Genomic DNA, 12,861 nt, shown 5'->3' with positions numbered 1-12,861 from the left:
ACCTCAAGGTGTGTCTAATAATTATTTTTTTTAAGAGGCTAATGACTCGATGCACTTTCAAACTAGAAATCATGTCGGACTTGTAGCCCGTGACTACTAACATAAATACCGGGGCCTTACTACTTTAATATTACTACAGAACAGTATTCTCATTTTCGGCGTGTCTAACAGGGTCAACAAACCTGCACGTTTTGCTGGTGGGGTCGAATAATCGCGTGCCGGCGAGATAGCTTTGTAACGTAGGCGCTCGTTATCGTTCACGGGGGCGCGCTAGTGGCCACTAATCCGTGCATGCATCGGAAACACCCTCGGTGACGACGCCAGGGAGGAGAGACGAGCCTGGATGCTGGAATATGTGAGGGGAATGCAGGATATGCACGAATAATCCTGCATTTAGCTGTTCGCGAAAGCAGTCTGCGCTGCGTTGTGGCGGGGATGCGTGACTAAGAGTGGACAGGAACACCCTTCACCAGGCGGTGCGGTGCCAAAACGATCAGCGTATGGCTGGACGCAAACAAGCCGGTCTGCCGAAGGCTACAGATAAAGGGCTCCGTATGTGCAGGCCAGAGTAAAAGACTAAAAGGGTTTTAGTCGTGGGTGACCATGTTCTGAGAGGTGATGAAGCCGCCACCGACGTCCAGACGGCTGCGGTTCCTCCGTCGCCTCTGTCTATGTGCTGGACTCGCCGCCGTCAGCTGGGTTCTTCACACAACAGGTGCGTTTCTGAACATTATCGCGTAAATGTCGAATAAACATTTTTCATGCGGAGCCCGTGAAAGACCCGGTTAATTTGGCGCATGATACACCCTACAACGTCACTAAGCAGTGCCCGAGCGCACGCTCCCGGAGTCTGCACGCTTTTGCATGGTTTTATGAGCTCGCTGTTCCGGGGAGGTTGCTAGGCTTAGAGCTCAGTAACTAAAGGTTGGCTATGTTCATCTGGACAACAGCCTGTCCCTTGCCAATGTCTAATATTTATACTGATATTTATCTCTTTAGTAGCGAAAGCAACTCGCAAGAGATGAGGGCGTTGGGTTTTGACAAAGCCCAGGAGGCCAGACCCCAACAGGGCTGCAATTGCCTGACTGAGGGGCATCGCAAAGTGACATTTCGGAGTGTGACCTCGCACACCTCTCTGGCCTGTTAGCTGTAGTTTCAACTTCACTATATTATCTCTCGTAGCACACCCCCGATACAACCCTTCTCACACATCGGGATGTTTCCAGTTAGACTGTATATCCTTTTTTTTTTTCTTCTTTTTTTTTTTGCTTGAGGCAAACATTGCATGTCTATAAAAGTGTACTTAACGACACTATAGCCCAGCTCTGCTGGAGGTGCAGTAGATTAAACTCTACTTGGAAAATAACGAACTGCTGTGTTTCTAACTGGGGTGACGGTGCATAGCATTAAACCTAATGAAAGCCCTTTCTAAGGGGATAGGTTTAACGCACCCGTGCCCTGTGTGCATGTTTGAAAACAACCACTGCAGAAGTACATCTTAATTATTACATGTACATTAATTCTACACATACGACACCTTCCCAGAAAATCACTCTGCATATTGAGTACATCGACCTGTTGAGTATCACCGTTTTGCCGTAGTACAAACCGTTAATAAGAACTAGGATGTTCAGACTCTAAATCATAAGGAAGCCAGTGAATGAGCAGACAGTTGTACAGCAGCCTCAGTGTCGTTCTACTTCATACCACCACCATATTATATCAGTTATATATAACACGGAACATCTGGCCAAACATTTTCACACCACTGCTGACAACCAGAAGAAGAAAAGGAATGTCACCAAGCACAATACGCGCGTGCTCTTAGCTGTTTTCAGACCTGATTAGTTTACATATGCAAATGAGGCTGTCTTAGTTTTAGAGAATGTCAGATCCATTCATTATTGTTTGTGTATTGGGTTTAAATTGGGAACTCGATAGGAGGGGACTGGACACACTTTCGGTCTTTTTCCCCTTTATGAAACATGAATATTCATGTTTCCTGAATAAGAGAGGAAAAAAAAGTTTGCTTATGTAAATAATCTAACTAGGCATGCATGTTCTTTTTGTTCTAACTATTTGCATAGTTGAACTCCTTCTCACGTGATGTTAAGGTTCTGCAGGGTTTGCAGAGCATCCCATAAAGGACTCGGACTTCAATAGGTCGAAGCGAACGCTAACTCAGCAGACTGGAGAGGAGAACCAGACGTCAGGCATTCCCCGAACCGGTGAGCTTGTGTGTCTCTCTTCCTCTCACACCTTCCTAGTACTCTACATTTGCTTTCCTAACTCCCATCATCATTCCATCTTTTCCTCTCTCATCATTTACAAACAGCTGCCATCTTCACTGTTAAGCCGCCACCCCCCGCCCCCCCCAGCTTGTGTTGCTAAGCAACCAAATCCCTAATTTTCGTAACAGATGATGCTCTAAGATGATGATGGTCTAAATTTTAAGCATTCGAAGTGTAGCACTTAAAGAGCAACGTATCACGCCTCCCGCGCCTCACGCAGCCATCCCTACTGGCTGCGCCATAGGTTGGCATTACCAGGAGCAGAGCTCAATCATAGCACTCTTCCTCTCCGCAATCCTTGGCAGTTGTAGCTCCGGGCATGAACACACCCCTTGTGCAGACAGGGACACCACAGCTGTCTGATTGGTGTTGCAATTAGTATTCATTGAAAAAGTGTGCATATTTATAATGCAAAATTATTAAATATACCCAACTCAATACATCATTGCATTTACAGTTTTATTTCACTATTAATTAATCATTTTAATAAGTGTATCTAATAGTCAATTGTTATCTAAAGATGTTTGAAGGATTTGCAATTCCAACACTGATATGGTTGGGGCTTTGTAGAATGTTTGTTTGTATGCGTAACACTGTGTGCTGTACTTAGCACCCGCTATTTCCGTCCTAATTAGTTAATTAGTTAATTCGTTCTCTGAACAAATGGAAATTGTTGTGATGTGTTTGTTAGAGAGGTTTAATTAAAAACATTTAAATATATACGACTCATAATACCCCATGCAAAGTTCCATGAGTTATTACAGAGGGATTTGTTCTGATAGGTGAAGTGCAAATGCTTTTCTGCTTTTCTCCGTAACCACAGCCTTAGCTGTGTCATTCAGAGTGCTTTCCCCTGCCTGTGCAGAGCGGGGAAGTGAAGTGTATATAGCAGGGCTCTGACATTCGCCGTGGCTTTCTGGACTCCGACGTTAAAGCCAGAGACTCCATTTGGCTCTTAGTTAGCAGAGACAAAAGCCTCTTATACAGCGTGGTGAGTTAAATGGGGCACAAACAGTGGACGAGTGCGGCTTGAATGTAGAGAGCTTGAGAACAACAGCCAAATGCTAGCAGTCCTCTCCTTTCTGATCTTACTGTGTTCCTGAAACTGACAGATTTCATTCTCAGGATTTAGCTCCCTTCATGGGCATCTGTGCATGAGTGTGTGTTTGTGTGAGAATGCGTGTGTGTGTGTGTGTGTGTGTGTGTGTGTATGTGTGGGAATGCATTTATGTGCATTTGTGTATGCGTGTGTATGCGTGTGTATGCGTGTGTATGCGTGTGTATGCGTGTGTATGTGTGTGAATGCCTGTGTATGTGTGTGAATGCGTTTGTGTGCGCGTGTGTAAGTGTGTGTGTGTGTGTATGTGTGTGAATGCGCGCGTGTGTGTGTGAATGCGCGCGTGTGTGTGTGAATGCGCGCGTGTGTGTGTGCGTGTGTGTGTGCGTGTGTGTGTGCGTGTGTGTGTGCGTGTGTGGGTGCGTGTGTGGGTGCGTGTGTGGGTGCGTGTGTGTAAGTGTGTGTGTGTAAGTGTGTGTGTAAGTGTGTGTGTGCGTGCGTGCGTGTGTGTGTGCGTGTGTGTGTGTGTGCGTGCGTGCGTGTGCGTGTGTGTGTGTGTACGCCTGTGCCATCCTCCCTCACATATCTCCCCATCTCACTACTGCAAGCTTGTGGCTTTTAAGACCCACCAGCCTCCGTAGAGCCAACAGAAACTCCGCCTCACCGAAAAGGAGGTCTCCATGGCAACCACACCGTCAGGCTGTAAAGAGCTTGTTCAAACCTTTGGCTCCTTCCACTCTGTCTGGAATGTGGTACCAGGGGTCTCGAGACTGGAGGAGCAGGACTCGCCGCCTGAGCGAAGTACAGCAGATAATTATGACAATAACTACATCAAAGTCTCTCACAACATTAAATGAAAATTACGAGAATAACTACATCAAAGACTCTCACAACATTAAATTATAATTACGACAATAACTACATCAAAGACCCTCACAATATGTAATGATAATTATGACAACTACATCAAAGACTCTCACAACATTAAATTATAATTACGACAATAACTACATCAAAGACTCTCACAACATTAAATTATAATTACGACAATAACTACATCAAGACTCTCACAACATTAAATTATAATTACGACAATAACTACATCAAAGACCCTCACAATATGTAATGATAATTATGACAACTACATCAAAGACTCTCACAACATTAAATTATAATTACGACAATAACTACATCAAAGACTCTCACAACATTAAATTATAATTACGACAATAACTACATCAAAGACTTTCACAACATTAAATTATAATTACGACAATAACTACATCAAAGACTCACAACATTTAAAATATAATTACGACAATAACTACATCAAAGACTCTCACAACATTAAAATATAATTACGACAATAACTACATCAGACTCTCACAACATTAAATGATAATTACGTAAATAACTACATCAGACTCTCACAATATTAAATGATAATTATGACAATAACCACATCAAAGAACTTCACAACATTAACTGCTGTGCTTGATAAATCTCTGCTGACAAACAGGCAAATCTTTAATATCTACAAATTGGTTTATGGATATCACAATCTGAACGTGATCGACACTCATTTAATGTGGTTGGTGATTGTTTGCTCTGCTAAATCAGTGCAGGCAGTAATCCAGTGCTATCTAACATGCCACCCAGTCGCTGTTCCTGGAGAAGCTGGAATTGCCATAATGTTTAGTTGTCTTATGTCAATACACCACACTCTCTCCCTCTATATAATGTCCTGCAGTTACAAGTTGATTGGGCTCTGTAAACAAATAATTCTTCGTACCTTTATTGCTTTTCGAAAACCACAATCATTTCAAATGTCTATACTATACACCATTCCATAAAGTCTTGTGAACTGGAATGCGGTATTTGTTACGTGCGCGTGCGCGTGTGTGTGTCTATGTATGTGTGTGTGCGTGTGTTTCTGTGTTTGTGTGTGTGTGTGTGTGTGTGTGTGTGTGTGTGTGTGTGTGAGAGAGAGAGGCACTAACGCCAGCATTTCTAATGATGGGGTTGAGCGAGTTCCGGTTGCCGTTGTGACCACAGCTCTAAATGCTCTGCCTCGCTCACCCTCTAATGGGCTGTGTTACTTTCTCTGTGCCTGGACGTGTGTGTGTGTGTGTGTGTGTGTGTGTGTGTGTGTGTGCAGCGATCAGTGAGTTTCCCGAGGACGTCTTCACTAAGGAGCAGAGGAGGCAGGGTGCAGTGCTTCTGCATGGCTTCTGTGTGAGTAGGCCATACAGCAAACAAACAAACAGACAAACAAACCCCACCACCAATGACTGCATCAGCGTGCCTCTCTCCAGGAGGTCCTCTGACAGTTTGGCTTTTGCCTGCTCAGCGAAGCTCAGTTGTGCTTCAGGAGGCCAACACAGCCGAGACATACCGGCCGGTCTTTCTTTAACCTCTTCTCTGTCCACTTTGCTGCATCCACAGGCTGTTTACATGTTCTACGCCCTGGCGATTGTCTGCGACGTGTACTTTGTGCCGTCTCTGGAGAAGATCTGTGAGGTCAGACCCATTGTGTCTGTGATCCGTGCTGGTGCGAGTCTGGGGGGTTGGGTACTGGGTGACTCGGGCCACATGGCTACATCTTGAGCCATTTCTGCTTTGCAGAACCTGCACCTGAGCGAGGATGTGGCAGGGGCCACCTTTATGGCAGCAGGCAGTTCCGCTCCGGAGCTCTTTACCTCTCTGATTGGTCAGTTTAGGGCTTACACTGAAATTTGATTGGTGGTCCTCATCCTTTACCCTTGGCTATGCTTTCTGCTCATCAGAAGTTCAACAGCTGAATTCTTTTAGTGACATTTTCCCTCTGCAATTTTCCCAGGTGTGTTCATCACTAAGGGAGACGTGGGAGTCGGTACCATCGTGGGCTCTGCCGTCTTCAACATCCTGGTCATCATCGGCGTGTGTGGCATCTTTGCTGGACAGGTGTGAGAGACAGCAGTTTTCCCTTTGGCCACTAGAGGGCCTCAGCCCTCATGTCCCTGTCTGCCTTTTCTTTTCTGTAGACCATCCTTCTCACTTGGTGGCCCCTGTTCCGTGACTCTGTTTACTACATCTTCTCTGTGCTGGCCTTGATTCTGGTGAGATGCTATAACATACACACATGGATTGAATGCTGAACACTATTTCTTGTAATTCCTCCTCATTCTAAGCTTTGGGTTGTTATAGAAACCTGTGTTCTTGGCTTGCAGATCATTTACGATGAGAAAGTTCTCTGGTATGTGTTAGCTGTTCTTAATGGCTTTTGAGAAAAATGCAGTGTTGCTTCAGGAGACACCTGTGCCCTGATCTGAGATGATGTGCTTGGTTGTCACAGGTGGGAGACTCTAGTGCTAATATTCATGTACGGAGTTTACATCCTCATAATGAAGTACGTAGTGATCTTTTTAACTAAATGATTTAAATAATGTCATAATGATAGTACTGGCCTGTTTTATTAGTGTGTGTGTGTGTGTGTGTGTGTGTGTGTGTGTGTGGTGCAGGTTTAACAGCCAGATCTGGGGCTGGGTGGAGCAGCGGTGTGGGGTCCCCGGGCAGCCGTGTTTGGCGAGCAGCCTGCGTCGAGATCTGGCAGTAGGAGAAGTGACAGCCCACAGTGACACCTCCATGATACTGATGAAGAAAGGTGCGCTCGTGAGCTTGTGATTGGGCACGTGCGCTACTGCCTGCTGGACTAACCCTAAGGGCATTCATGTGTTTGACCTTTAAACAAAAATCACGAAGAGAAAGAATAAATGAAATCCCCCACCGCTGCTGTTCCCAGGTCAGTGTGCAGGCGACCAGGACTCGCCCGTGGTGATGGTGGATGAGCTGGTGAGCCTACACCCACACCAGATCTCCTTCTCAGAGGCAAGCCTCCGTGTCATGATCACGCCCCACTTCTCCCCCCGCACACGCCTCAGCATGGCCGGACGCATGCTCATCACCGAGGTAACGCCTGCCACGCCCACTGTGCCGCCCCACCTGGCCAGGTATGCGGTGTGGTCGGAGCCTGGGTTCTATCAGCTGATGCTAAACTTTAAAGCTCTTTTTTTTCTTTTTTGAAGAGGGCAGGCTGTCTTTAAGAGTAGTATTTGTGCAGACAAGTCTTTGTTGTTGTTTTTAAGACTAGTGTTTGTGCAGACAAGTCTTTGTTATTGTTTTTAAGACTAGTGTTTGTGCAGACAAGTCTTTGTTATTGTTTTTAAGACTAGTGTTTGTGCAGACAAGTCTTTGTTATTGTTTTTAAGACTAGTGTTTGTGCAGACAAGTCTTTGTTATTGTTTTTAAGACTAGTGTTTGTGCAGACAAGTCTTTGTTGTTTTTAAGACTAGTGTTTGTGCAGACAAGTCTTTGTTGTTTTTAAGACTAGTGTTTGTGCAGACAAGTCTTTGTTGTTTTTAAGACTAGTGTTTGTGCAGACAAGTCTTTGTTGTTGTTTTTAAGACTAGTGTTTGAGCAGACAAGTCTTTGTTGTTGTTTTTAAGACTAGTGTTTGTGCAGACAAGTCTTTGTTGTTGTTTTTAAGACTAGTGTTTGAGCAGACAAGTCTTTGTTGTTGTTTTTAAGACTAGTGTTTGGGCAGACAAGTCTTTGTTGTTGTTTTTAAGACTAGTGTTTGGGCAGACAAGTCTTTGTTGTTGTTTTTAAGACTAGTGTTTGGGCAGACAAGTCTTTGTTGTTGTTTTTAAGACTAGTGTTTGGGCAGACAAGTCTTTGTTGTTGTTTTTAAGACTAGTGTTTGGGTAGACAAGTCTTTGTTGTTGTTTTTAAGACTAGTGTTTGGGCAGACAAGTCTTTGTTGTTGTTTTTAAGACTAGTGTTTGGGCAGACAAGTCTTTGTTGTTTTTAAGACTAGTGTTTGTGCAGACAAGTCTTTGTTGTTTTTAAGACTAGTGATTGTGCAGATTAGTGTTTGTTATTGTTTTTAAGATTAGTGTTTGTGCGCTGGTATTTGATATTGTATTTAAGACTAGTGATTGTGCAGATTAGTGTTTGTTATTGTTTTTAAGACTAGTGTTCGTGTAGACTAGTGTTTGTTATTGTTTACCAACAAGTAGCACCAGCTGGCCTCCTGATAACTGGGTGAAACCTGGAGCTGGTAGGAGAATGGCTGCACCACTTTCACCTCATACCTTCCTTCATCCACCTGCCCAACAGACAGATCTAACGGCAGGTCACACTTTGCAGAACTAGCTACTATATATTGATGTCCCATCCTTCTTCGGTAAAGGGAAACTTCATTTGTTTGTGTTTTTTGTTAGTGCCATTTCCAGTCACCTGCACTGACATGACTTGCTTATGTGCTCGACTGCTATGACTCATGCATGCGCCGCTCACACTCCACCGCTTAACTCTGGTCTCAGCTTTGACCTTTTGAGAACCCAGTGCTCCAGGAGCCATCAGGAGCCCTCTCGCCTCCTTTCCCCGGAACGTTCTGCTCCTCGTCCCGCAGAGGCAGAGGCTGATAAGGAACCGGAGCTCAGGGGACAGCAGCGCCGAGGGAGCAAACCAGGAGAGCCCGGGCAGGGAGGCGGGGCCCTGGGGGCTGGAGAACGGAGACGCCGCAGAGAGCGAGACGCAGCCGCTGGAGGAGTCCACAACGAGGGTGGCGCAGCTGGACGACAGTGCGCAGCCCAAAGAGGAAGACGAGGAGGAGGACGTGGAGGAAGGACAGCCCTTCAGTCCGTTTATTGTGCCAGGTGACAGGCCAATAAACACATTGAGGGGAAAAATCTCGTTCCTCCAAACTGCTGGCACTTATCTGACACATTTCTCTGTTATCTTTGCACTAATTAGAACTTGTTTTTTTTTTTTAACACAACCTGATTAGGTGCTTAATTGTGCTAAATTGCACATGATGGACATAATCCAGCAGACTGAGGGGTCTCCAGAGGAGGGGGATGTACCTGGACCCTAGCAGGCAGCTGATCTCAGATCAGTGGGAAGAGATGCACAAGCACCTTTAGCCAAGCAGACACACATGAGCACTGTCCAGACAGATGTAATTACAGATCTGAGATCAGTAGGAAGAGATACACAAGCCTCTTTAGCTGAGCAGACATGCGTGAGCACTGTTCAGACAGATCCAGGAGTTACAGATCTGAGATCAGTGGGAAGAGATACACAAGCCCCTTTAGCTGAGCAGACATGCGTGAGCACTGTTCAGACAGATCCAGGAGTTACAGAAAGGTCAGACTTGCAGTCATAGTGTTCAGACGTGGCTGAAGAGTGAATTCTATTCCATGGAAATAAAGAGAATATTTCTGCCTTTTCCGGGAGAGCACTAACTTACCATCACGATAACATTAGATGATTGTGTGTAGATATTTGCTTGAATGTTGCTAGGTTCACCTAGATCCTTCCATACGGTTGACCAAACCAAGCATGTCATTCTGAAGCACATATGACCTCTGTCTTCTATATATAAGTGCTCATGCCAGCCGATAGGCTACATTTAATTCTCTCAGTGCACAAAAAAAAAAAACAACTAAACTTTCCCTAAAAACAGCTAATGTGTTTTACTCCGTGTGTCCATTAGCATGTGCCATTGAACAGCCCTGAGTTGATGCATTTCTCTTCATGTCCACAGGAGGGTGCTGTGAACGGGTGAAATGGTTGTTCTCGTGGCCTTTACGCTTCCTGCTCTACTACACTGTGCCCAGCTGTGTGCTGCCCCGCTGGGAGCACTGGTTTATGGTCACCTTCGTGGTCTCCACGCTCTGGATTGCAGTCTTTTCCTACCTCATGGTGTGGATGGTACGGTTTGTCCACGATACACTCCTGTTAGCTAAGCATACCCCTGTGGAGATGACACTCAAAAAGGTGAAAAATATAACACTGATGGTACTATTCCCAAGGATCCGAGTGCTCCAAACTCAGTGGAATAGGATATTTCCTTTATTCCTTCTCGTCTTGATTCATACTAACGTATCTCACTAATCCCTGCTCTGTGTTACAGGTCACCATTATCAGTTTCACACTGGATATCCCAGATGTTATTATGGGAATCACGTTTTTAGCAGCGGGTACCAGTGTCCCAGACTGCATGGCTAGTCTTTTAGTTGCTCGCCAAGGTACACAGACACCCGTCCTAAAATATAGACCTACAATAGATCAGTATTATTGACATGACATTTTATTTGTATTACGACTAACTGCAGGTATACGTGCACTGCGTGTGTGTGTTTTCAGGCATGGGAGACATGGCCGTCTCAAACTCAATAGGCAGTAATATCTTTGACATTCTTCTGGGCCTTGGCTTTCCATGGGCTCTGCGCACGTTGGTGGTGGATTATGGCACAACAGTAAGTTTTTTACTGCTTTCAAGGCTGTGGTTTCACTTCCAAGAATGTTACACAAGTGAATGTTACATTTTTCTGATGGGTCTTTCCTTCCGGTTCTCTCTCTCAGGTCTCCATCAACAGCAGGGGCCTGTTGTATTCAGTCATTCTGCTTCTTGCCTCGGTGTTTCTCACTGTGAGTACTGATGCTGGTGATGCCTGTGTGGGGGAACAGCTCTGTGTGTCATCCTGTTATGTCAGGAACACCTGTGGTGACTGTCTCCTGCTGCAGGTGGTGAGTGTGCATCTGAACCGCTGGAGGCTGGACCGCAGGCTGGGCCTGGGCCTCATTGTCCTGTATGCCGTCTTTCTCCTCTGCTCCATCTGCTTTGAGAAGCTGTAGACCAGGCCAGACCCAACCAGTCCCACGCAGACCAGGCCAGACCCATCCAGACCCAACCAGACCCACGCAGACCAGGCCAGACCCATCCAGACCCACCCACACCAGACCCAACCAGTCCCACGCAGACCAGGCCAGATCCATCCAGACCCACCCAAACCAGACCCAACCAGTCCCACGCAGACCAGGCCAGACCCATCCAGACCCACCCAAACCAGACCCAACCAGTCCCACGCAGACCAGGCCAGATCCATCCAGACCCACCCAAACCAGACCCAACCAGTCCCACGCAGACCAGGCCAGACCCATCCAGACCCACCCACACCAGACCCAACCAGTCCCACGCAGACCAGGCCAGACCCATCCAGACCCAACCAGTCCCACGCAGACCAGGCCAGACCCATCCAGACCCAACCAGTCCCACGCAGACCAGGCCAGACCCATCCAGACCCACCCACACCAGACCCAACCAGTCCCACGCAGACCAGGCCAGATCCATCCAGACCCACCCAAACCAGACCCAACCAGTCCCACGCAGACCAGGCCAGACCCATCCAGACCCACCCAAACCAGACCCAACCAGTCCCACGCAGACCAGGCCAGATCCATCCAGACCCACCCAAACCAGACCCAACCAGTCCCACGCAGACCAGGCCAGACCCATCCAGACCCACCCACACCAGACCCAACCAGTCCCACGCAGACCAGGCCAGACCCATCCAGACCCAACCAGTCCCACGCAGACCAGGCCAGACCCATCCAGACCCAACCAGTCCCACGCAGACCAGGCCAGACCCATCCAGACCCAACCAGTCCCACGCAGACCAGGCCAGATCCATCCAGACCCACCCAAACCAGACCCAACCAGTCCCACGCAGACCAGGCCAGACCCACCCAAACCAGACCCACCCACACCAGACCCAACCAGTCCCACGCAGACCAGGCCAGACCCATCCAGACCCAACCAGTCCCACGCAGACCAGGCCAGACCCATCCAGACCCAACCAGTCCCACGCAGACCAGGCCAGACCCATCCAGACCCACCCAAACCAGACCCAACCAGTCCCACGCAGACCAGGCCAGATCCATCCAGACCCACCCAAACCAGACCCAACCAGTCCTACGCAGACCAGGCCAGACCCACGCAGACCCACCCACACCAGATCCAACCAGTCCCACGCAGACCAGGCCAGACCCATCCAGACCCAACCAGTCCCACGCAGACCAGGCCAGACCCATCCAGACCCACCCAAACCAGACCCAACCAGTCCCACGCAGACCAGGCCAGATCCATCCAGACCCACCCAAACCAGACCCAACCAGTCCCACGCAGACCCACCCACACCAGACCCAACCAGTCCCACGCAGACCAGGCCAGACCCACCCACACCAGACCCAACCAGTCCCACGCAGACCAGGCCAGACCCATCCAGACCCACCCACACCAGACCCAACCAGTCCCACGCAGACCAGGCCAGACCCAACCAGTCCCACGCAGACCAGGCCAGACCCATCCAGACCCACCCAAACCAGACCCAACCAGTCCCACGCAGACCAGGCCAGACCCATCCAGACCCAACCAGACCCACGCAGACCAGGCCAGACCCACACCAGACCCAACCAGTCCCACGCAGACCAGGCCAGACCCATCCAGACCCACCCAAACCAGACCCAACCAGTCCCACGCAGACCAGGCCAGACCCATCCAGACCCAACCAGTCCCACGCAGACCAGGCCAGACCCATCCAGACCCAACCAGACCCACGCAGACCAGGCCAGACCCACACCAGACCCAACCAGTCCCACGCAGACCAGGCCAGACCCATCCAGACC

General features: G+C 48.0%; 1 protein-coding gene across 4 annotated transcripts; it reads left to right on the top strand.

The window, feature by feature from the left end:
• The first annotated feature begins 222 nt into the window (after window positions 1–222).
• Window positions 223–11,072, top strand: slc24a6a (solute carrier family 24 member 6a). Of its 4 annotated transcripts, none has more exons than XM_027024049.3 (17): window positions 223–715; window positions 2,115–2,228; window positions 5,507–5,583; window positions 5,794–5,868; window positions 5,974–6,058; window positions 6,188–6,291; window positions 6,372–6,446; window positions 6,558–6,583; window positions 6,683–6,736; window positions 6,849–6,991; window positions 7,130–7,179; window positions 8,801–9,047; window positions 9,938–10,104; window positions 10,307–10,421; window positions 10,540–10,652; window positions 10,759–10,824; window positions 10,921–11,072. In XM_027024049.3, the coding sequence occupies exons 1-17, from the start codon at window positions 619–621 to the stop codon at window positions 11,029–11,031; spliced, it is 1,719 nt and encodes a 572-aa protein (XP_026879850.2). In that variant the 5' UTR covers window positions 223–618; the 3' UTR covers window positions 11,032–11,072. The 4 variants fall into 4 exon arrangements, with proteins under 4 accessions (XP_026879850.2, XP_026879853.2, XP_026879851.2 ...); XM_027024052.3 differs by having other exon boundaries at window positions 7,130–7,215; XM_027024050.3 differs by having other exon boundaries at window positions 225–715; window positions 7,130–7,296.
• The last annotated feature ends 1,789 nt before the right edge of the window (window positions 11,073–12,861 follow it).

Source organism: Electrophorus electricus, chromosome 16 (assembly GCF_041902795.1).
Source record: "Electrophorus electricus isolate QZ-2024a chromosome 16, ASM4190279v1, whole genome shotgun sequence".
Lineage (NCBI taxonomy): Eukaryota > Metazoa > Chordata > Actinopteri > Gymnotiformes > Gymnotidae > Electrophorus > Electrophorus electricus.
The sequence above is the reverse complement of the archived record's forward strand: the minus strand, read 5'-3'. Positions and strand labels throughout refer to the sequence as shown.

Coding starts and splice junctions, on each gene's coding strand:
- slc24a6a (XM_027024050.3), top strand. CDS start 619: ATGAAGCCGCCACCGACGTCCAGACGGCTGCGGTTCCTCCGTCGCCTC. Junction 716..2,114: donor CTGGGTTCTTCACACAACAG/GTGCGTTTCTGA, acceptor CGTGATGTTAAG/GTTCTGCAGGGTTTGCAGAG. Junction 2,229..5,506: donor GTCAGGCATTCCCCGAACCG/GTGAGCTTGTGT, acceptor GTGTGTGTGCAG/CGATCAGTGAGTTTCCCGAG.